The 23,077-nt window shown below is 42.4% G+C and overlaps 1 protein-coding gene and 1 non-coding gene across 3 annotated transcripts in view; both read left to right on the plus strand.

Annotated features, from left to right (window-relative positions):
• Positions 1-8,872: 8,872 nt before the first annotated feature.
• Positions 8,873-23,077, plus strand: part of ABHD5 (abhydrolase domain containing 5, lysophosphatidic acid acyltransferase) — a 38,664-nt gene continuing 24,459 nt past the window's right edge. Inside the window, 1 exon segment of one of the 2 annotated variants that reach the window (NM_001104933.1) lies at positions 8,873-8,974. In NM_001104933.1, coding sequence (NP_001098403.1) covers positions 8,928-8,974 — 47 coding nt within the window. In that variant the 5' untranslated portion in view covers positions 8,873-8,927. 2 annotated transcript variants of the gene reach the window in all.
• On the plus strand, positions 15,968-16,075 carry LOC114109465 (U6 spliceosomal RNA). Its single transcript, XR_003586151.1, has one exon. It is a non-coding gene; the product is annotated as a U6 spliceosomal RNA (small nuclear RNA).

Genomic DNA, 23,077 nt, shown 5'->3' on the forward strand with positions numbered 1-23,077 from the left:
GATTAAAATTTTCCTGTTGTGATGGATTCCTGTAACAGTGGTGTGAAGACCATCAAGTTATAACCTTTTTGCCATTCTCAGGACCTAAGCCAAATGCCGTGCTTATCAGTAAATAAGAATGAAAACAAGTGTCACAGTTTGGAATCTGCAGGAAGCAGTCTCTGAGACAGAGTTGAATGTTCAGGGTGTGCCCTCAAGATCACACTGGTGGGAAGGAGGGGAGAAAGTGGGATTGGGTGGAGGGAGAAGCTTGAGCCGTGACACGAGCTCGACAGCCTCAGCCACAGGGAGTTCTGGAGCAGAAATGACTCAGCAGAATTGCTCCACTTTGGATGCAAATGGTTGTTCCTTTAATATCTCTACCTCCAGTCTTCATTAGCTGTGAGTCTTCCTGAGAAGGACATGCCTTTGATGAGGCAGCTCACTGTAGCTGATGCACTCCCAGAAAGGACAGTAAGCTCGGAGCTGTCCCGCTGAAACTCTCACAGCAGCTGGGGTAGGAAGTCCCTCCATGAAGAGGGGTTTGAGCAGCACATCTCCATGGGCACCACTACAAATCTCTTAACCCTGAAAAATACCTATCATCATTCACACAGCAGATAGCCTTTATAAAGAGCATGACAGGGTACCTAGTATAAGTAGGTAGTATTAGCAAGTAGTTCACGTATATGTGGAATCTAAAGTGAACTTATTTACAAATCAGAAACAGTTTCACAAAGAAAACAAATTTATGGTTACTAACAGGGGAAGGGGTGCATAAGGAACAAATTAGGAGCTGGGATCAACAAAAAGAAACTACTATATATAAAAAATAGATAACCAACAAGGTCTAGCTGTAAAGCACAGGGAACTCTATTCAATATCCTGTAATAAATGATATGGAAAAGAATATGAAAAAGAATATATATTCTGTTCACCAGAAACTAACACAATATTGTAACTATACTTCAATTTAAAAAAGAAAAAAATAGTTAAAGGAAAAAAAGAGACTACCAAGTAATACATTAAAAACCATGGTTAAAAAAAAAAAACCACTGTTAATTTCAACAAGTGGTGCTGGGACAACTGGATATCCATAGGCAACAAACGCAAAAACCATTCACCCAAACTTCTCACTTTATACAAATATTAACTCAAAATGGATCATGGACTTAAATGAAACATGACTAAACCGTACGACTTTTAGAAAAAGACAAGGGAGAAAATCTTAAAGACCATAGGTTAGGCAAATAATACTTACACAACACCAAAAGGATAAACCATAAAACAAATCAATACATTGGATTTCATTAAATTAAAAAAATGTTTTCTCTACAAAAGCCCACATGAAAAGGATAAGAAGACAAGCTGCATGTAGGAGAACATATTTGCAAACCACATATCTGACAATGGATTAACAGCTAGAGAATATTAAAAATTCTCAAAAGTTAAGCTAAAATGGGCAAAAGATACAAATGAATAGACATTTCATTAAAAAGAATATACATATGTGTATGAATAAGCATGTGAAAAGATGCTCAAAATCACTAGTTATCAAGGAAATGCAAATGAAAACCACAATGGGACATCATTACTGGTCAACCAGGATAGCTAAAACCAAAGAGAATAGAACACCAAATATTGGTGAGGTTATGGAGAAATTAAAATAATTACATTTTGCTGCTGGGAAAAGAAAATGGTACATCTAATCTGGAAAACAGTTGGCAGCATCTTAAAAATAAAAGAAAAAAGAAATATGCAACTGTCATGTGACCAGCAATTACACTCCTGGGCATTTATTCCACAAAAATGAAAATTTAGGTTTCCGCAAACATCTGCACACAAATGTCTATGGCAGCTTTATTTGTATGATAATATCCAAAAAAAAAAAAAAAGAGAGAGAGAGAGAGAGAGAGAAAACAACCCAGATGCCTTTTAATACGTGGCTGATTAAACAAACTGGTGCATCCAACCATGGAAAACTACTCAGCTATAAAAAGGAGTGAACTATTATATTCATTCAATGACAATTATGAATTATCATAAGAATTGTCCAGGGAGTTATTCTGAGAGAAAAAAAGTTAACCTCAAAAGGTTACACATGGTATGATTCCATTTATGTAATTGGGGGTGGGTGAGGCTGGCCTTTCTCATGTGCACGTGCGTGTGTTTGTGTGTATGTAGTCACTTCAGTTGTGTCCAACTCTTTGCAACCCTATGGACTGTATAGCCTGCCAGGCTCCTCTGTCCATGGGATTCTTCAGGCAAGAATACTGGAGTGGGTTGCCATGCCCTCCAACAGGGGATCTTCCTGACTCAGGGATCAAACCCGCGTCTCTTATAGCTCCTGCATTGGCAGGCATGTTCTTTGTTGTTCAGTCGCTAAGTCAGAAAATAAAAATCTGTTTGTGACCCCAAGGACTGCAACACACCAGGCTTCCCTCTCCTCAAACTCATGTCCATTGAGTTGATGATACTATCCAACCATCTTATCCTCTGTTGCCCACTTCTCCTGCCCTCAATCTTTCCCAGAATCAGGGTCTTTTCCAGTGAGTCGGCTCTTCGCATCAGGTAGCCAAAGTATTGGAGCTTCAGCATCAGTCCTTCCAACGAATATTCAGGATTAATCTGCTTTAGGATCAGCTGGTCTGATCTCCTTGTAGTCCAAGGGACTTTCAAAAGTCTTCTCCAGCACCACAATTCAAAAGCATTAATTTTTCAGGGCTCAGCCTTCTTTATGGTCCAACACTCACATGTGCACATGACTACTGGAAAAACCACAGCTTTGACTAAACGGACTTTTGTTGATAGTGTGATATTTCTGCTTTTAAATATGCTGTCAAGGTTTGTCATAGCCTTTCCTTCCAAGGAACAAATGTCTTTTAATTTCATGGCTGCAGTTACCATCCACAGCGATTTTGGAACCCAAGAAAATAAAAATCTGTCACTGCTTCCACTTTTCCCCATCTTTTTGCCATGAAGTGATGGGACCAGATGCCATGAGCTTAGTGTTTTGAATGTTGAGTTTTAAGCCAGCTTTTTTCACTTTCTTCTTTCACTCTCACCAAGAAGTTTTTTAGTTTCTCTTTGCTTTCTGCTTTAGAATGGGGTCATCTGCATATCTGGGGTTGTTGATATTTCTCCTGGCAATCTTGATTCCAGCTTGTGACTCATTTGAAATGCCTGGTATTTTGCATGATGTACTCTGCATGTAAGTTAAATAAGCAGGGTGACAATATACAGCCTTGACATACTCCTTTCCCAATTTTGAACCAGTCGGTTGTTCCATGTCCGGTTCTAACTGCTGCTTCTTGACCTGCATACAGGTTTCTCAGGAGACAGGTAAGGTGGTCTGGTATTCCCATCTCTTTGTAGTGATCCACACAGTCAGGGGCTTTAGCGTAGTCAGTGAAGGAGATATTTTCCTGGAATTCCCTTGTTTCCTTTATGATCAGATGAACGCTGGCAATTTCACCTCTGGTTCCTCTGACTTTTCTAAACCCAGCTTGTTCTGCTCAGTCCATGTACTGCTAAAGCCTAGTTTGAAGAATACTAAGCATAATCTTGCTAGCATGAGAAATGAGTATGATTGTACAGCAGTTTGAACGTTCTTTAGCACTGCCCTTCTTAAACACTGGAATGAAAATTGATCTTTTCCCAATCCTGTAGCCGCTGCTGAGTTGTATAAATTTGCTGACATACTGAGCACAGTACTTTAACAGCATCATCTTTTAGGATTTGAAATGGCTCAGCTGGAATTCTATAACCTCCACTAACTTTGTTTGTAGTAACACTTCCTAAGGCCCACTTGACTTCACACTCCAGGATGTCAGGCTCTAGGTGAGTGACCACACCATCGTGGTTAATCCAGGTTATTAAGACTTTTTTGTATAGTTCTTCTGTATATTCCTGACCTTTTAAAAATCTCTTCTGCTTCTGTTAGGTCCCTCCCATTTCTGTCCTTTATTGTGCCCATCCTTTTATGAAATGTTCCCTCAATAGCTTCAATTTTCTTGAAGGGATTTCTAGTCTTCCCCATTATATTGTTTTCCTCTTTTTTTTTTTTTTTTTTTTTTTGCATTGTTCACTTAAGAAAGCTTTCTCATCCCTCCTTGCTATTTTTTGGAACTCTGCATTCAGTTAGGTATATCTTTCCCTTTCTACCTTGCCTTTCACTTCTCTTCTTTTCTCAGCTGTTTGTATAGCCTCCTCAGATAAGCACTTTGCTGTCTTCCTTTTTTTTTTTTTCCTTTGGGATGGTTTTGGTCACCACCTTCTGTGCAACGTTACAAACCTCTATTTATAGTTCTTCAGGTACTCTATCTAACAGATCTGAAAGTGTGAAAGTTGCTCAGTCATGTCCAACCCTTTGTGACCCCCAGGAGCCTGCCTGGCTCCTCCTCCTGTCCATGGAATTCTCCAGGTCAGAATAATGGGGTGGGCAACCATTCCCTTCTCCAGGGGATCTTCCCAACTCAGGGATCGAACCCAGGTCTCCTACATTGCAGACAGATTCTTTACCGTCTGAACCACCAGGGAATCCCCAGATACTGGAGTGGGTAGCCTATCCCTTCTCTAGCAGATATTCCCAATCCAGGAATCAAACTGGGGACTCCTGAATTGCAGGCAGATTCTTTACCAGCTCAGCTACCAGGGAAGCTCCTGAGCTACCAGGGAAGCCAGATCTAATCCCTTAAATCTATCCTTCATTTTCACTGTATAATCACAAGGGATTTGATTTAGGTCATCTCTGAATGGCCGAGCACTTTTCCCCACTTTCTTCAATATAAGTCTGAATTTTGCAATAAGGAGCTCATGATCTGAACTACCGTCAGCTCCAGGTCTTGTTTTTGCTGACTCTATAGCGTTTCTTCATCTTCAGTAGCAAAGAATATAAACAATCTGATTTTGGTATTGACCATCTGGTGAGGTCCATGTGTGGAGTTGTCTCTAGTGTTGTTGGAAGACGGTGTTTGCTATGACCAGTATGTTCTCTTGACAAATCTCTGGTAACCTCTGCACGCTTTATTTTGTACTCTAAGGCCAAATTTGCCTGTTACTCCAGGTATCTCCTTACTTCCTACTTTTGCATTCCAATCTTCTAAGATGAAAAGGACATCTTTTTTTTGGTGTCAGTTCTAGAAGGTCTTGTAAGTCGTCGTCGAACTGGTCAACTTCAGCTTCTTCAGCATTAGTGGCATAGACTTGGATTACTGTGATGTTGAATGATTTGCCTTGGAAGCAAATCAAGGTCATTCTGTTGTTTTTGAGATTGCACTTAAGTATTGCATTTCAGACTCTTGTTGACTGTGAGGGCTACTCCATTTCTTCTAAGGGATTTTTGCCCACAGCAGTAGACATAATGGTCATCTGAATTAAATTTGCATACTCTTGTTCATTTTAGTTCACTGATTTCTAAAATGTCAATGTTCATTCTTGCCATCTCCAGCTTGCTGCTACTGCTGCTAAGCTGCTTCAGTCATGTCTGACTCTGTGTGACCCCATAGACGGCAGCCAACCAGGTTCCCCCATCCCTGGGATTCTCCAGGCAAGAATACTGGAGTGGGTTGCCATCTCCTTCTCCAATGCATGAAAGTGAAAAGTGAAAAGTGAAAGTGAAGTCGCTCAGTCGTGTCCGACTCTTAGCGACCTCATGGACTGCAGCCTACCAGGCTCCTCCCACCATGGGATTTTCCAGGCAAGAGTACTGGAGTGGGGTGCCATTGCCTTCTCCATCTCCAGCTTAACCACATCCAACTTACCTAGATTCATGGACCTAACATTCCAGGTTCCTATGCAATATTTTTCCTATAGCATCAGACTTTACTTTCACCACCACAAATATCCACAACTGAGCATCATTTCCTCTTTGGCCCAGACTCCCCATTCTTTCTGGAGCTATTAGCAATTGCCCATTGCTCTTCCCCAGTAGCATACTGGAACCTTCTGACCTGAGGTGGGGGGTGCTCATGTTCTGGTGTTGTATCTTTTTGCCTTTTCATACTGTTCATGGGGTTCTCGTGGAAAGAAAACTGGAATGGTTTGCCATTCCCTCCTCCAGTGGACCACGTTTCATCAGAACTCTTCACTGTGACTTGTTCATCTTCAGTGGCCCTGCATGGCATGGCTTATAGTCTCATTGAGTTATGGAAGCTCCTTCGCCATGACAAGGCTATGATCCATGAAGGGCTCTCCCAACATAATATCTGCTTAGTCAAAGTAACTGGTGAGAAGGTCACCAGAAAGAAGTGGATTTGGAAATAGGGCAACAGGTTGGCCTGGAACTCTTGTGGGGTGTGCTCTCAGATCACCACCAAAGTACAGGGAGGCAATGATGGAGAAGTTCTGGCCCAAGCAGTGACTGAGGTTGGTGTAGGAAGGACTGTCCAGCTATAGATACATCAACAGATTTTGTGCCTCCCAAGAAAACATAGTCCAGGAACTCTGGGGTGGTGTCGAATTAAAAATGGAGCAGCAGGGTTCCTCCACTGCAAGCAGCACCCAGAGGCCAGGTAGATGGCTAATTCCAGCTTATATGTGTTGCCATGGTCATGGATTGCTCCATCACCAGCAGGAGCAAGGTGAAGCCTGGGTGGAGCTACCCCCAGAGTGGGGAAAGATCACGAAATCCCACAGCTCTATGCACTGCTGTATCAGTTGATGAATAGATTTAAGTATTGGATCAATGGTGATTTAATTTTTTTTTACTGTGCAGCAGCCATAGGCATCTATGAGAGCGGGCTTCAGGTCCATAAAGTCTTATGGGTGCATACTAGCCAGTTCAACTTTCTGAAGGTGCTGCAGGACTTGCTTTCATATTTTTAGGTTTTGATACTGAACTCAGTACCACGGGACTGGGACTGTACTCCATGCAGTAGAGTCCTCAATAACCAGTCTGGCCCTTACAGAAAGAGATGTCCTCAGTATAGATATGGTCTGATAGATGGAGATGTTAGAGAGTCAGTTTTTGCAAACACACTGTAAGTCTCTAGTAACACGCTGAATTCCTGGGACAGGGCTTTTATATGTTCTTCTTTTCCCTACTGTAGTTACGAATTGGATCAGATATAAAAAAAATACTTATCAGTTATTGATATGCCCCAAAAGATAGTACACTCTAAAGGAGATTGGTCCTGGGTGTTCTTTGGAAGGAATGATGCTAAAGCTGAAACTCCAGTACTTTGGCCACCTCATGCAAAGAGTTGACTCATTTGAAAAGACTCTGATGCTGGGAGGGATTGGGGGCAGGAGGAGAAAGGGACGACAGAGGATGAGATGGCTGGATGGCATCACCAACTCGATGGACGTGAGTTTGAGTGAATTCCGGGAGTTGGTGATGGACAGGGAGGCCTGGTGTGCTGCAATTCATGGGGTCACAAAGAGTCGGACATGACTGAGCAACTGAACTGAACTGAACTGAAAAGACAGTAAGTTGCTTTTTCTCCCCTCCATCACAGAGGACACCATCCCTATCCTCAAGGAACTCCCAGTGTAGTTGGAAGTATATCCAATAATGTCCATTAAAAAGCCACAACAACTAGACAAGGCTGAGAATCTGAGTACCAGATGAGTGCCAGACACTCTCTGGGTTGGGGGGCTCAGAGGAGAGAGCAAGAGGCTACAGAGAGAGTAGAATCAGGGAAGGAAAGTGAGGAACCTCATCTAAAATAAAGGGTAATATATTACAGTGTGTGCACAATGCATGCTAAGTTGCTTCAGTCAGGTCCAGCTCTTTGTCATCCTATGGACTGTAGCCCGCCAGGCTCCCCTGTCCATGGGATTCTCCCTGCAAGAATAGTGGGGTGGTTGGCATCTCCTCCACCAGAGGATCCTCCTGACTCAGGGATCAAACCGGTGTCTCCTGGGTCTCCTGCATTGGCAGGTGGGTTCTTTACCACTACGGCCACCTGGGAAGCCCACTATATTAGAGTAGGTTCCATAAAGCGGGAGTCTTATTTCAATCCATTGTTTCTTAGTGCCTAGAAGAGAGTGGTTGGATGGCATCATGGACTCAATGGACATGAGTCTGAGCAAACTCCGGGAGATAGGTAAGGACAGGGAAGCCTGGAGTGCTGCAGTCCATGGGGTCCCAAAGGCTGAGACACCACTGAGTGACTGAACAACAAAGCATAGAGTGGGCACATAGTGGGCCAATGGTAAATAGGAAAGAATGAACAGTAGGCAGCGATAGCAATACAAATGCAGGCACTATCTGATAGCTAAAAGACTTGAAAACAGGTCAAGAAATTTTGATATTTACATTAGTGATGTCCCCTCAAGAACCTTTAGGTATCTAAACACTGACTCTTCTCACCCCTCCCTTGTGTACAGAGAGCGGGGATGGACAGGGGCTGCTGGTATTGGTCACTGCTGTAACTCCAGGGTCTGGAGTAGTGTCCCGCATTATCAGTGAATACCGAGTGACTAAAAGGTCAGTGTCCTCTCCCTCTGGCCACCCATCTGCGGGGAAGGGCCGGCCGAAGGCCACTCAGCTCCTCCACCAAAGCATTTCCATTCGAGAATGCAACATTTACTGAATGCTAGCCGGGCTCTTTCTGAGCAAGTCGCACCTCAGTCCCCAAGGTACTGCTAGGTACTAGTCCAGTGCCCAGCACCTGACACTCAATATCAGCGGATGATGCATTAATACGGTCATTATTGAAGCTGGTTACCGCCTAACGCTGCTGGACGAGTCTCGCCGGTTTCCTGCAGGTGGATGGTCCCGCCTAGCGCTCAGAGCAGAGCGCGTCAGACAGGATGACGCTGGCGTGGCTGGTGGGTGGGGCGGCATGGCCCGGCACGCGCACGCGCACTGCCGCGCCATCCTGTCCTGCGAGTGGGCGGGCGACGCATGCGCGGGCGGCGGCCTTAAGGCGGCCGCGGCCCCGAGTGTCCCAGTCGGCCTGTCAGCCGGCTAGGAGGCAGTGTCTGACAGTGGCGCGGCAGCCATGGCGGCAGAGGAGGAGGAGGTGGACTCGGCCGACCCGAGCGAGAGGTCAGTGCAGCCGGAGCTGCGTCTGGCTCGGGCGCGCGGGCAGTGCTAAGGGCTCTAACCTGCCCGGTCGTTCGGTTGTCCCGCCCCGGCGCGAATCCGCTCGGCGCGCGGAAGAGAAGCTTCTGGCCCCGCTCTGCCCTCAGCGGGCGCCCTTGGGGTCTGAATGTGAACCCGGCTGCGCCAGGAGGCCGCTTGACCCCCACGCCGACGGGTCCCGCGAGGTCGTGTGAGCGGCTCCGCCGGGCGGCCGCGGGAGTGGCTGGGCACCCAGCCCTGCTGAGGGCAGTTTTGCGGCAGAGACGGCTGCGGACCCCAGCCCTGCCGCAGCTGGACCCACGGGCGCTGAGCGGCGTCGCTGCACTTGACTCGAGTCACGGGAAACGGCCGAGTCACTGTCCGCTTCCGAGCACGGCTTCCGACCTCAGTTAAGCGCTGCGCTCGGTGCAGCCGGGAGTGAGGGCAAAAGTGCTGTCCGGCCGGGTGTCTCCGGAGCCTGAGGAAGGGGCGGCGCTTCCTCGGAGCAGTGGTGGACCGAGAGTCCAGGTTCACCCCAGAAGCCGCGGGTCGGAAGGGGCTGTCGGGGGGAGGCGGAACGCAGAGTGGGGGAAAGGGGCTGGTGGAGTTTTCAGAAGATGTGTAATTTACCCGGTAGTTTACAGAAAGAAAGTTAACACGATATGGATAACAAGTTCACTCAATGATCTCTCAAACAGCGATCTTCCTTTGCTTCCAAATGTTCTGGTGTTACTGAAGAAATGTGTGTGTTTGGTTTTCAGAAGACACATATGTAGAAACTTTTATGAAAGTGGGAGAAAGATGTCTAGTGGGAAGCTTTTTTTAAAAAAATTTATTTATTAGAGTACAAGTGATTTGCTATATTGTGTTCAGGTGTACATTAAAGTGATTCAGTGCAGGAAAAAAAAATATATGTTCTTTTCAGATTCTTTTCCATTGTAGGTCATTACAGGGTATTGAAAATAGTTCCCTGTGCCATACAGTAGGTTCTTGTTTATCTGTTATATTTATAGTGGTGTGTATCTGTTAATCCTAAACTCCTAATTTATCCCTCCCCCATTTCCCTTTTGGAATTCATAAATTCGTATTCTATATTTGAGTCTGTTTCTGTTTTGTAAATAAGTTCATTTTTATCATTTTTTTTTTATTCCACATGTAAGGGATATCCTGTGATACCTGTCTTTCTCTGATTTTGTTCCGTTAGTATGGTAATCTCTAGGTCCATCCATGTTGCTGCAAATGACGATTTTTCATTCTTTTTTTAAGGCCAGTGTTCCCTTGTGTGTATGTGTGTATATAAATACATCACATTTTCTTTATTCATTCATCTGTTGATGGACATTTAGGTTACTTTCCTGTCTTCTAGGACTTATAAATAGTGCTACTGTGAATATTGGGGTGCATACATCTTTTGAAATTAGAGTTTTCATCTTTTCTAAATATATCCCCAGGAGTGGGATTGCTGGATCATACGTTCTTTTTAAGGAACCTCCATGCAGTTTTCCATAGTGGCTGCACCAGTTTACATTCCCATCAACAGTTAGGAGGGTTCTAATGGGAAACTTTTTGATATACAAAAATATTGTTTATTTTATTGTTTTCTATCTGTAGTTTCATGCACTTGGCAGTAGATGAAGAGCAGTTAATTCGTGGAAAAATTACATTGCTATGAACATTATTGTTTTATTTCTCAAGGCCAGTCATTCAGATTGGAAAGTAAATGAACTTATATGCTAATCCCCCTATGTGTTTAATATTTTGACAACAGTTCTACTTCAGATGCTGGGAGAAATTTGCGTTATGAAACATAACCTAAATGACAGAGGGTAATATAAAGTCCCATGATAGATGGGGTGTTTGGAAAGATGACAGAAGGGAAAAATTGTGAAATACTAGAAACTAGGTTCTTCCCTTGACTTTGTTTTTGTGAGTCACTCACTTCACTTCACAAGTCTGTTGTTTTGGTTTGTTGATGAACTTACTTGTTGAGGTAAGATGCCTAATGTCATGTCATCACAAGTAGGAACCTGTTAGCTTATCACCATCTAGTTCGTCACAACATTTTTGGCTCTGAGACTACTTTTATGGGATCTCTTTCGCTGCCATGTTGTTGGGAGGCTTGCAAGTCCAGGGCACACCCAGGAAAGGAATTTGCGGTTTTGGTTGACAGCAGGAGGTCCCTGTAGATAGACTATAAACTATCCTTAGCAGCTGACCAGTCATAGGCCCTTGTTAGAGGTGGGCCTCTTTGGTGCTCTTGATGATACACTTGAGCAGTATCCAGTATATAAGCTGGTGTGACCTTGTGAATTCTATTAAGCAAGTACCTGCTTATGCTGGATGCTCCCTAATGTATTCATATTAAACCTTAAGGTGTAGCCTATGTGCTAGGTATTACTGTACCCATTTTTCGGGTGCAACTGCAGCTGGGACTGCAGCTGGCACTCCACCAGTGAGTAGTGGAAGTAGATTGGAACTCCCTCGCTATCTGGATTTAGTCTAAGGAGCTTTCCCCCATCTCTGCTTGCTTCTCACTGGGATTGGGTTTACTAGGATGTTTAGTTCTTATTTCCTTTGCTTCACTGATACTTTGTTATTTAGTCCTGCATTGATACAGAGCTCACTTTAATTTTTTTTGTTGTTGGTTAATCAGCAGTCAGCTGTCCCAAGAGCAAAGTGGATTGTGGGAAAACTAAAGTCTTTGAATCCAGTTCCTTATTTTTAAGATGTTTCAGGTTTAGATGGGGCAATGGTATTAACAAAGGAAACAATTATAAAACGGTCAACTGTCATTTGAAGGCTCTTTGTTCTTCACTTGCTAAATCATGTCCAACTCTTTGCAATCCTTAACTGTAGCCACCCCCCCCCCCACCCCCCGCCCCTGTTCCTCTGTCCATGGGATTTCCCAGGCAAGAATACTAGAGTGAGTTGCCATTTCCTTCTCCAGGGGGTCTTCCGGACTCAGGGATCAAACCCACATATCCTGGTTTGCAGATGGATTCTTTACCACTGAGCCACGCTGAGAAGCCACAAAGGCTTTTTGGATCATATGATTCTTAGCCTTTCATTCCTAGTGTAGACGGGCATGCCTTGGAGCCATTTGGTTTTCAACATCTAATCCTTTTCAGTTGCAGTACTGTTGAAAAAGCAATATGTAACAAGAGTTAGGTAGACTTCTGTTAATTACTGCAAGGTTTGTCCCGGAGAATGTTTAATTATCAGTTGGGTTTAGAGGAAAGCTGCCATGGAATTGCCTGGTTGCAGAGTAGACCATAGACTAGCCAATTTGCAGTGGTGGTCTAGAGTTATTGCTAAAATTTCAGGAATTTTGCCAGCAGTTGGCAACTTGAAATCAGTCATGGTGGTTGTACTTACATGATGGAAATCATCAAATAGTATAAATAGGGGATTTTTCCCCCTTCCTTTCCAATGGGTTTACCCTACTGGATTTTCATTAGAGTTTGATTGTGGTTTTTTGCCTTGGAGATAAGATAGAGAAATCCACTCTCCTATCTTTTAAAAGACTTCTCAGATCAGTGACCCCTCTCTGTTGTCATCTCCCCTTTCCAAATCCTTACCTCTTGACTTATTAAAAATCACAGAACTCCTCAGTGTCACATTCCAGTGGACTTCTATTTTTCTTAATACTTACCTTTCTTGGGTCCTTTCTAGTGTGTGACACTAAAGATAGCTACTCTCTTTGGAGACTTTTATCAGACATTCTAACTCTTATGACATTTTGCTTTTTGTCTTACCTGAGACCAGTAGTTAATTTTGTTTTTTACCCCCATTCACTCTCTGAGATTCTGTCTCCATCTATGTTTTCATTGTGTTTTTTACTCACAACTGCTTGAGCTATCCTGTCTGTAGGGAGGGCTCAACTCCTTAGGATGAAGCCTTCTTCAGTATTCTAGTGATGTTTCTAATTGTGTATCAAATGTTTACAACTGGTTTCTCAAATGTAACAAGTCCCAACCAGAATCTCATTTGCACCTCCTTCCCTTGAACTAAACCATACCAAAAGCTAAGTGCACCTCCTCAACTTCCTGTTTTTGTTAGGGTATTTAGGTACTTAGGTATTACCCAGATAATCATGATGGTGTGATCACTCACCTAGAGCCAGACATCCTGGAATGTGAAGTCAGGTGGGCCTTAGGAAGCATCACTATGAACAAAACTAGTGAAGGTGATGGAATTCCAGTTGAGCTATTTCAAATCCTAAAAGATAATGCTGTGAAAGTGCTGCACTCAATATGCCAGCATATTTGGAAAACTCAGCAGTGGCCACAGGACTGGAAAAGGTCAGTTTTCATTCCAATCCCAAAGAAAGGCAATGCCAAAGAATGCTCAAACTACCACACAATTGCACTCATCTCACACACTAGCAAAGTAATGCTCAAAATTCTCCAAGCCAGGCTTCAGCAATACGTGAACTGTGAAATTCCAGATGTTCAAGCTGGATTTAGAAAAGGCAGAGGAACCAGAGGTCAAATTGCCAACATCCTTTGGATCATGGAAAAAGCAAGAGAGTTCCAGAAAAACATCCATTTCTGCTTTATTGACTTTGCCAAAGCCTTTGACTATGTGAATCACAACAAACTGTGGAAAATTCTTCAAGAGATAGAAATACCAGTCTACCTGACCTGCCTCTTAAGAAATCTGTATGTAGGTCAGGAAGCAACAGTTAGAACTGGGCATGGAACAACAGATTGGTTCCAAGTAGGAAAAGGAGTACGTAAAGGTTGTATATTGTCACACTGCTTGTTTAACTTATATGCAGAGTACATCATGCAAAATGTCAGGCTGGATGAAGCACAAGCTGGAATCAAGATTGCTGGGAGAAATATCAATAACCTCAGATAGGCAGATGACACCACCCTTATGGCAGAAAGTGAAGAAGAACTAAAGAGCCTCTTGATGAAAGTGAAAGAAGAGAGTGAAAAAATTGGCTTAAAGCTCAACATTCAGAAAACTAAGATCATGGCATTAGGTCCCATCACTTCATGGCAAATAGATGGGGAAACAGTGGAAAGAGTGGCTGACTTTATTTTCTGGGGCTCCAAAATCACTACAGATGGTGACTGCAGCCATGAAATTAAAAGACGGTTACTCCTTGGAAGGAAAGCTATGACCAACCTAGACAGCATATTAAAAAGCAGAGACATGACTTTGCCAACACAGGTCCATCTAGTCAAAGCTATGGTTTTTCCAGTGGTCATGTATGGATGTGAGAGTTGGACTATAAATAAAGCTGAGCACCGAAGAATTGATGCTTTTGAACTGTGATGTTGGAGAAGACTCAAAGAGTCCCTTGGACTGCAAGGAGATCCAACCAGTCCATCCTAAAGGAGATCAGTCCTGAGTGTTCAATGGAAGAACTGATGTTGAAGCTAAAACTCTAATACTTTGGCCACCTGATGAGAAGAGCTGACTCATTGGAAAAGACCCTGATGCTGGGAAAGATTGAAGGCAGGAGGAGAAGGGGATGACAGAGGATGAGATGGTTGGATGGCATCACTGACTCAATGGACATGAGTTTGTGTAAACTCCGGGAGTTGGTGATGGACAGGGAGGCCTTGTGTGCTGCGGTCCATGGGGTCCCAAAGAGTTGGACATGACTGAGCGACTGAACTGAATTGAACTTAGGTTTTTGGTTCTTCTGGTCCTCCAGATTAAGAAATGTGGTACTGTCTTTTCACTCTCCCTCCCCCACCTCCATTGATCCAAACACAGAATCTATTACCACGTCCAGTAGCCTCTAAGTGCAGCATCACCTTTCCAGCCCTATTGTCAGCTGGGGGCCTCAATGTCCTGTGCCTATGCTTTCCACATAACTTATGGAAAGTTAGTTACTTTTACACTCCCAAGAGGCACAGTCTAGTATGTAGCACAACCACCCACAGTAGAGGGCTTCCCAGGTGGCTCAGTGGTAAAGAATCCGCCTGCCAGTGCAGAAGATGCAGGAAATGCGGGTTCGGTTCCTGGATCAGGAAGATCCCCTGGAGAAGGAAATGGCAACTCACTCCAGTATTCTTGCCTGGAAAATTCCTTGGACAGAGGAGCCTGGGGGCTACAGTCCATGGGGGTGGCAAAGAGTCAGACACTGAGCACTCATGCAGTCAATTGCACACACAGTGTGGTGGTATTATATGTCCTCAGCCTGACTTCCAAGCCCTTTGCAGGCGGTGAGGCTGCTAACTTTGGAGTCTTCTTTCCTTCCTGTGCTCTGGGCTCTAGCCAAGCTGTGTCTTTCATTGTTTCCTACACATGTGCCTTGCTTACCTCCCGTTTTTCCGTGACTTGGTTCAAGTTGATTTCTCTGACCCCAGACAGAGGGTGATCTCCCTTCTTTTCCTGCACTTTCTTCATGGTGCCTCCATCATGTCCTGTAGTATCGTTTTTCTGTCCTTGTTTTGTCAGATCATTGAAGACAGAGCTTTTGTGTTACTCAAATGTCTGGTTGAGCCCAAAGGGGCTTTATAAATAGCAAGTTTCAATAACATTTTAAGAATTAAACATTTCAACTGTTCTAAATTTATGCTGACACAAACATTAGGATAAAAAATCCTAGTACTTGATTATTCATTTTGCAGTTGATTTAAATTTTTTAATTCCAAAATATCAGAGTACATCAATAGATACTGTTATAAGAAATTCAAAGTTTAAATTTGACTAGGATGAATTTGAGCAGTTAGAGTCATAAACGTAAATTATATCAGAGAATTGTGAATATGGTTCTTCTCCTTGACCTTGGATGAACCAACAGGGAACCATGCTTCACTGTTTTGCCTGTTCTCCAAAATGCCAGTTACAGACCAGCAAATGCAGATGTCATTCCTGTGACAAAGAACCCAACAAGAGATTGTAAAGTCCCATGGGTGGTACACTTAGTAAAAACAACACTGACTAACACATTTCAGAATAAAATGTGCCTCTGAATGAGTCCTTAAAGTCTATATTATTTATAATAGATGTTCAGTGCTCGCTTCTGCAGCACATATACTAATAAAATTGGAATAATAGAGAAGATTAGCATGGCCCCTGCGCAAGGATGACACACAAATTCGTGAAGCATTCCATATTTTTAGAAATTGACTGATTGTTAAGCAAATCTGTACACAAAAATAAAACTATAAAAATAACAACAACAAAAATGGCATGTTAATCATTTAAATTATAACTTGTGTGAGACATACTCTTTTTTTTTCTTCTTCTTTTCCTGGGTAGGCTTTAAGAAGTCATTTTCCAGGGAAAAAAAGATCTTTATTTGCCCAAGGGTTATCATTTTCACTCTGGAAGTTTTCAGTCATTCACTGGTTAAGGAATTATTTCAGAGGAATACATATATTTATAACTCTAATCAGTTTGGATATTTATAATAAAAATGAAAACCTCATAGTTTCTCTAAATGAGGTAGATAGAATACTTGCTTAGAGTAGCTTATAGAGGGCAGTAATAAACATAAGTTTTTCTTTCTTGATAGTACCAGTCAGTATAGGCCATTTTAAACAAACCTGTAATATAATGAAATTCTCTTTACTTGTAACCTAATTAGAAATGTTATTTAAGTAGCCAAAAACTATGTGGAAACTGACCAGACTTCTGTATATTTTCTTCAGAATACTTTGAAACCTCTTTCACTGTTTCACAATATTTACAGTTTGTGCAATTCAGATTTAGTAATACTATGGATAGTCAAATGCCTTAGAGAAGAAAACAGGAATTACTAGGAAATTTAAGTGTTGATAGCCTAGGATACAAGTACAGTGTTAATGCTATTTTTTAAAAAGAGAGAGAGAGAAAGAGTACATAGAAAATTCAGGGGGAAAGTTTCAGTTTTTATTTTAGAACTCGGGATACTTAAAATCAGATTCTTGAGTTAACAAACTGTTCATATGCTGAGCACATCTTATTGGCTTTCCTTAGAGTTGCCACCTTTGATATGGTGTTTTAAAGCTTTTCTTACTCAGAAGTCTGCTCACTAAAAGTATTGCTTACATGTTACAGGTTGCAAAGCAAGTTTATTTAGTATTTTGTTTAGATGCTTTGGGGCTTGAGTCCTCAGCCTTCCTAATGAGGTTGGTTCTCAATAGATAAGTCAGTGTATGATAAAATCTTCCTGATGCCATAGATAGATAGAGTCCCTATCGTGAATGTCTTATCTTTGTATTAGAGCTGACACTTTTCATCTCTTCTGAAGTCAGGGCCTCAGCAAAGTATGATGGTATTTACTGTTTATCTGCTTATTAGAGAAGTTAATTTTTGCGTTTCTGTGTATTTCCCAAAGTTCTGAGGAGGCAGCCCTGTATCTTGTTCACTGTATCATGGCCGTGGTAAATTGAGTTGTTCTTTTGGACTTTGTGCCCTCAGAAGTATGGCTGGACATCTGACAAACCTCAGACTGTGTGCTTAGTTCCAATCTCAGTCTTGCACACAGTGAGCTGAGAAATGCAAAAACAACTCTGAATGGCATAGGCGATTTTGTGGAAGAGGCAAAGGGTTTCTTTGAAGATGAGGTCAATTTACCCCAAAGACAGGAAGTGAGGTTGGATGGGCGTTTTAAAGAGTTGAATCATAGAGGTTGCCAGCTAAGGTGTGGGAACTCATGAGCAAAAGCTTATAAACTGAAAGGAGGAAAAGGTAGACCTTGCTATCACTCTTTAAAAATGTGCTTTTGAGCACTAACACTCAATCCTGTAGAATAAGAAAAAAATTAAGGCAGTTTATATAAAACATTGTCATCTAGAAAACATTGTCATCTAGTTAAGGCAAAAACTGATGAGACAGAAACACGAGGCCCAAGGGAAGAGAGGTGTCTTTACAGTTCCATTAACAGTGAAGATGAACTTTTAACGTATTTTGTTAAATATATATTTTTCAGTTTAAACATACTTCAGAAAAACTCCACTTAAAAAAAAATTACCTACTTGAAAAAGCTGCTGTAAAAAACCTAGAGAGTTATTATTGGCCCCTCTTGTGGTTGAAGAGCCCTTGTTTTTAATGTAATCCAATAAAAAGCCTTGCAAACATGAAAACATTATTTTGCCCCTTCTCTTTGAGTTAAGGCAATCACTGGGAAGCAAAATGCAGAGACAAGACAATCCTATCCCTTAAAAATTGGTTTTGTGATGAGTGATGAATAGGTGAAGGTAGGCATGATTCCTGTATTAACGGCTGCCGCGTCGCATTTTAAATTCTAGTGCCTTGTGCATAGTAGGCATAAAGAAACTGAAATTTTTTATATATAATTTGAATACTGAAACAAAGATTGCATTTGTGTTTCCTCTGCCCCAATGTGTCTATGATGTGAGGGGGAACAATAGTAGATACAGTTCATTTTACTTGTATTTGTTGTTTTTGTTGTAGAAAGAAAGAAAGTGAAGTCACTCAGTCGTGTCTGACTCTTTGTGATCCCATGGACACCAGGGTCTTCCGTCCATGGGATTTTCTAGGCAAGAGTATGGAGTGGGTTGCCATTTCCTTCTCCCGGGAACTTCCTGACCCAGGGATCAAACCCAGGTCTCCCACATTGTAGACAGATGCTTTACCATCTGAGCCAACACTGGCCTGATTCTCTTTGGCCAAGAACTGTGCTGTTATTGAGGAATATTTGCTGAAAAAAATTAATGAAATTGAGTTGTGAGTAACTTCCTATTGGTACTAATTCATGTACTTGTGGCCAGACATAGATGTTGATGACCATCTTGTCAAGAACTTTTTTTTAAATTTTAAGCTCTGAAGAGCATGAGATTCTTTTAGTTGCCTGTTAAGCTGCAACTAAAAAACAATAGTTTTAGTTGCAGCTTAGCAGGCAGTTGAATGAATTGAAAATTTCATTGCTGAAGACTTGAGTTGTTTTTCCTTTATAATTTGTCAATAGTTTGCATATTTGCAAATAATCTGATAGTAGTAATGCTTTCTGTTATCTTGATACCTTGATAATAAGTTATAGGTAGCATTTGTCAGAGATGCCTAGAGGTCTTACCTCCTGTTAATTCAGAAGATTTGAAACCGGTTGCAGAGAATGTTAGATTGGAGCCTCATTTTAATATAGGCTATTATGGATCTTCTGTTCTATCCTTTTTTTTATTACTGAGGCATAATTGACATATGTCTTTGTATTTGTTTCAGGGGTATAACATAATGATTTGGTATTTTTATATATTGCGAAATGATTATCACAGTCAGTCTAGTTAACCATGCAAAGTTACAGAATTTTTTTCTTGTGATGACAACTTTTTTAGATTTGCTCTCTTAGCTTTCAAATATGCAGTACAGTATCAGTAACTGTAGCTGCCATGCTATGCATTGCATCCCCATGACTTACTCATTGTATAGCTTGTTTATACTTTACCCCCTTCACCCGTTTTTCCCACTCTCCTGCTCTGTCAACCACCCGTTTACCTCTGAGCTTATTGTTGTTATAGTTGTTTTGAAAGATTCCACATGTAAGTGGGATCATATGAATTTGTCTTTCTCTGACTTAATTTCATGTAGCATGATACCCCTAGGTTCACCCATGTTGTACAAATGTTAATATTTCACTCTATTTTATGGCTGAATAATATTCCATTATGCATATGTTTTGTGTAACGTACACTCTTTATCAGTTTGTTGATGAACATTTAGGTTTTTTTCCATATCTTGGCCATTGTATTGTAGATAATGCTTCTGTGAACACTGGGGTGCATATATCTTTTCAAGTTTCTTGTTTTGTCTTCAGATAAATACCTAGAAGTGGAACTGCTGGATCCTAGTGTAGTTTTATTTTTTGAGGAAACTTCATACTGTTTTCTACCAACAGTATGCAAGGGTTCCTTTTTCTCCATATGATCTCTAACATTTTTTCTTTCTTACCTGTTTGATGATAGCCATTCTAACAAGTGTGAGAGGATATCTCGTTATGGTTTTGATTTACATTTTTCCAGTGTTAGTGATCTGAGCATCTTTTCATCTGTCTGTTTGCCATCTGTATGTTTTCTTTGGCAAAAAGTATATTCAGATCCTCTGCCCGTTTTTTAACTGGACTTTTTTTTTTTTTTTTTTTTTTGCTCTTGAGTTGCATGAGTTCTTTATGTATTTTGGATATTAACCTCTTATCAAATTTATGATTTTCAGATGTTTTCTCCCATTTTGTAGGTTGCCTTTTTGTTTTGTTGAGGGTTTCCTTTGCTGCACAGAAGCTTTTTACTTTAATGTAGTTACACTTGTTTATTTTTGTTTTTGTTATGTTCTTTAAAAACTGATACCTGAGTGTTTGGCTTCCAACCAGCCTAAATCTAGGTGCTGACTGAGATCCTCCTCTTTGGGACACTGTGTTGGCATACCCTCAACTACTGGGAACTAGTAAAAATAAAATTAGCTTCTTGGACAATCACAGAGGATTGAAAGACAACCAGGAGCTAGGGCAGGGCTGAACAATAAGATTCATCTCCTACATTACCACTGGGAGAAGTGATTGTTTTTAATCTAATGCATAGAAACCAACACAGAGAATCAAGCAAAATGAGGAAACAAAGGAATATGTTTCAAACGAAAAAACATGATAAAACCTCAGAGGGGAAAACCCCGGATCTGGAGGTGTCCCATGGGCAGCAGTCACACAAATCAGGGCTCCGGAGGATTGGACGAGCTCCCTTCTGGAAGATGCTGATGAGCTATAGCAAGGCAGAGGGTGAGTGTAAAAAGGCATCCCCCAGGCTGTGCTCCATGAACGCACCTCTGTAGCTGCTCATGTGTGCCACACCACAAACCTGCTTCTAAGGCCAAAACTCCTGGACAAATAAACAGGCCTCTTCTGAAAGAGACGAGGGATGTGTTTCGTCTGTGTGGTGTCCTGGGGGTGGTAGTCTTCAAGAAATGTCTCTGTGATTGTTACAGCCCCATGGCACCCAGGAACACAAGCCCCTCTGACTGCCAGAGCCGGGGGAAAGAAGAGGTGTCCTCTGGATCAGTTCAGTTCAGTCACTCAGTCGTGTCCGACTTTTTGCGACCCCATGAATCACAGCATGCCAGGCCTCCCTGTCCATCACCAACTCCTGGAATTTACCCAAACTCATGTCTATCGAGTCGGTGATGCCATCCAGCCATCACATCCTCTGTTGTCCCCTTCTCTTCCTGTCCCCAATCCCTCCCAGCATCAGGGTCTTTTCCAGTGAGTCAATCCTTCGCATGAGGTGGCCAAAGTATTGGAGTTTCAGCTTCAGCTTCAGTTCTTCCAATGAACACCTAGGACTGATCTCCTTTAGGATGGACTGGTTGAATCTCCTTGCAGTCCAAGGAATTCTCAAGAGTCTTCTCCAACACCACAGTTCAAAAGCATCAATTCTTCGGTGCTCAGCTTTCTTCACAGTCCAACTCTCACATCCATACATGACCACTGGAAAACCATAGCCTTGACTACGGATAGCAAGCCTAAAAATTGGGTCAGCAAACAGAAGATGGTAGAGAGCAGGAAGATGATGTCCACCAGTCTCCGTCCCTGGGGAGCATCCCAGCAGGCCCCTGCCCCTTCTGCCGTCACTTTAAGACTAGGAAGTGAGTCTCTCACATGAACCCAGGTTGCTTTCAGAGGGCTGCTTCTGGGCCCTGGTGCCCGTGAGGCTACACGCAAGCCCTTTGAGAACCATTCCTCGGTGTGCCATACCCCACGTGTGTCCTGGCCTTGAGCCTTAAAACCACACATTTTGGGGGCTCATCTTTCAGGTGCCAGTCTTCAAAGTGAGGGAGCCCTATGTGGGTTATGAGCTGTTTGCTCCTCAGGGAGAAGCTCTGGGTTTTGCATTACCTCCTGATTGTGGGTAGCTGCGCTATATAGTAGCGTTTACGGTGAGATTGTGTCTCAGCCTTTCCCACCTGCTTCGAAGTGGTTTCTCTCTGGTTTGCCCCTTTTATGGAGGGCTTGCTCAGCCAGCATTTAGGTTATTGTCAGAGGAAACTGTTCCATCTATAGCTGTGGATTCAGTGTGTGCGTGGAGGAGATGAGAGCAGGATCTTCCATCTAGAACTGGAACCCCAGCATTCTTCTTTTCACATGTTGTCTCCACAGTATAACCCACCTGCCATGAAAACCTGACCAAGTACATTTGCTTATGTTGTTTTTCAGTCACGCAGTCATGTCTGACTCTTTTGTGGCCCCATGGACTGTAGCCCGCTAGACTCCTCTGTCCATGGGATTTCTCAGGGGAGGATACTGGAATGGGTTGCCATTTCCTGCTCCAGGGGATCTTCCTGAACCAGGGATAGAACCTGAGTCTCTTGCATCTCCTGGACTGGCAGGTGGATTCTTCACCCGCTTAGCGACCTGGGGAGCCCACATCTGCTTATAGTCCTGTCCTGTAATCCTCTGTGTGTATGTGTGTTCATATGCATACATACATACATAGTTATGAAACTTACTATGAAGTCTTTATATCTAAAGATAAAAAGACATGAAGAAATTTGACTAGCAGATAAAAAGGAAAATTTTATGTGTGTGAAGTACCATGCTTCTGATCACCTTCCTAAATTGTTCATTCTGTTGATTACCCTTTTCTTGATTGACCTTTTTGCACTGACGTTTGTTTGTTTTTTGTTTTGTATTGGGAGGTTCAGGCCTGTAACTTGCCCACGTCCTATCTTCTAATGAGAACCGGTGGTACTGGAGGTGCTCTCTGCCTATAGAAACGATCCTCGTTTGCCTTCCTTCATCCGCGTCTTTTATTTCTTATGACCAAGGCCTTCATTTCACACACACAGTGAGGAAGCACTCACATGGCCATCAGCCAGTTAGTGTTTCTGGCACTGGCAATATAAGAATGATGTTAAACGTGGGTTTCGCATTCGTTCTGCTCAGAGTGCAACAGAGCAGATAAATATTGTAAACGAGTAACCAGAGCAATACTACTGCCTGTGTCTGTGACAAGGGTCAGAGGAGTGTCTAATGACTCTTGGCATCAGGATCAGGGACAGTAAGTATCTCAGAAAAGACAAGGCATTCTGGACCAAGGGAGAGCCACAGAGGCATAAAATATTGTGGAATTTGGGGAGTTATGAGGTACTGAAAAATACAGTGTGAAAAGATTTAAGATGGGGAGAGGTTAATCTTGG

The sequence above is a fragment of the Ovis aries genome, chromosome 19 (genome assembly GCF_016772045.2).
Source record: "Ovis aries strain OAR_USU_Benz2616 breed Rambouillet chromosome 19, ARS-UI_Ramb_v3.0, whole genome shotgun sequence".
Taxonomy (NCBI): Eukaryota; Metazoa; Chordata; class Mammalia; order Artiodactyla; family Bovidae; genus Ovis; species Ovis aries.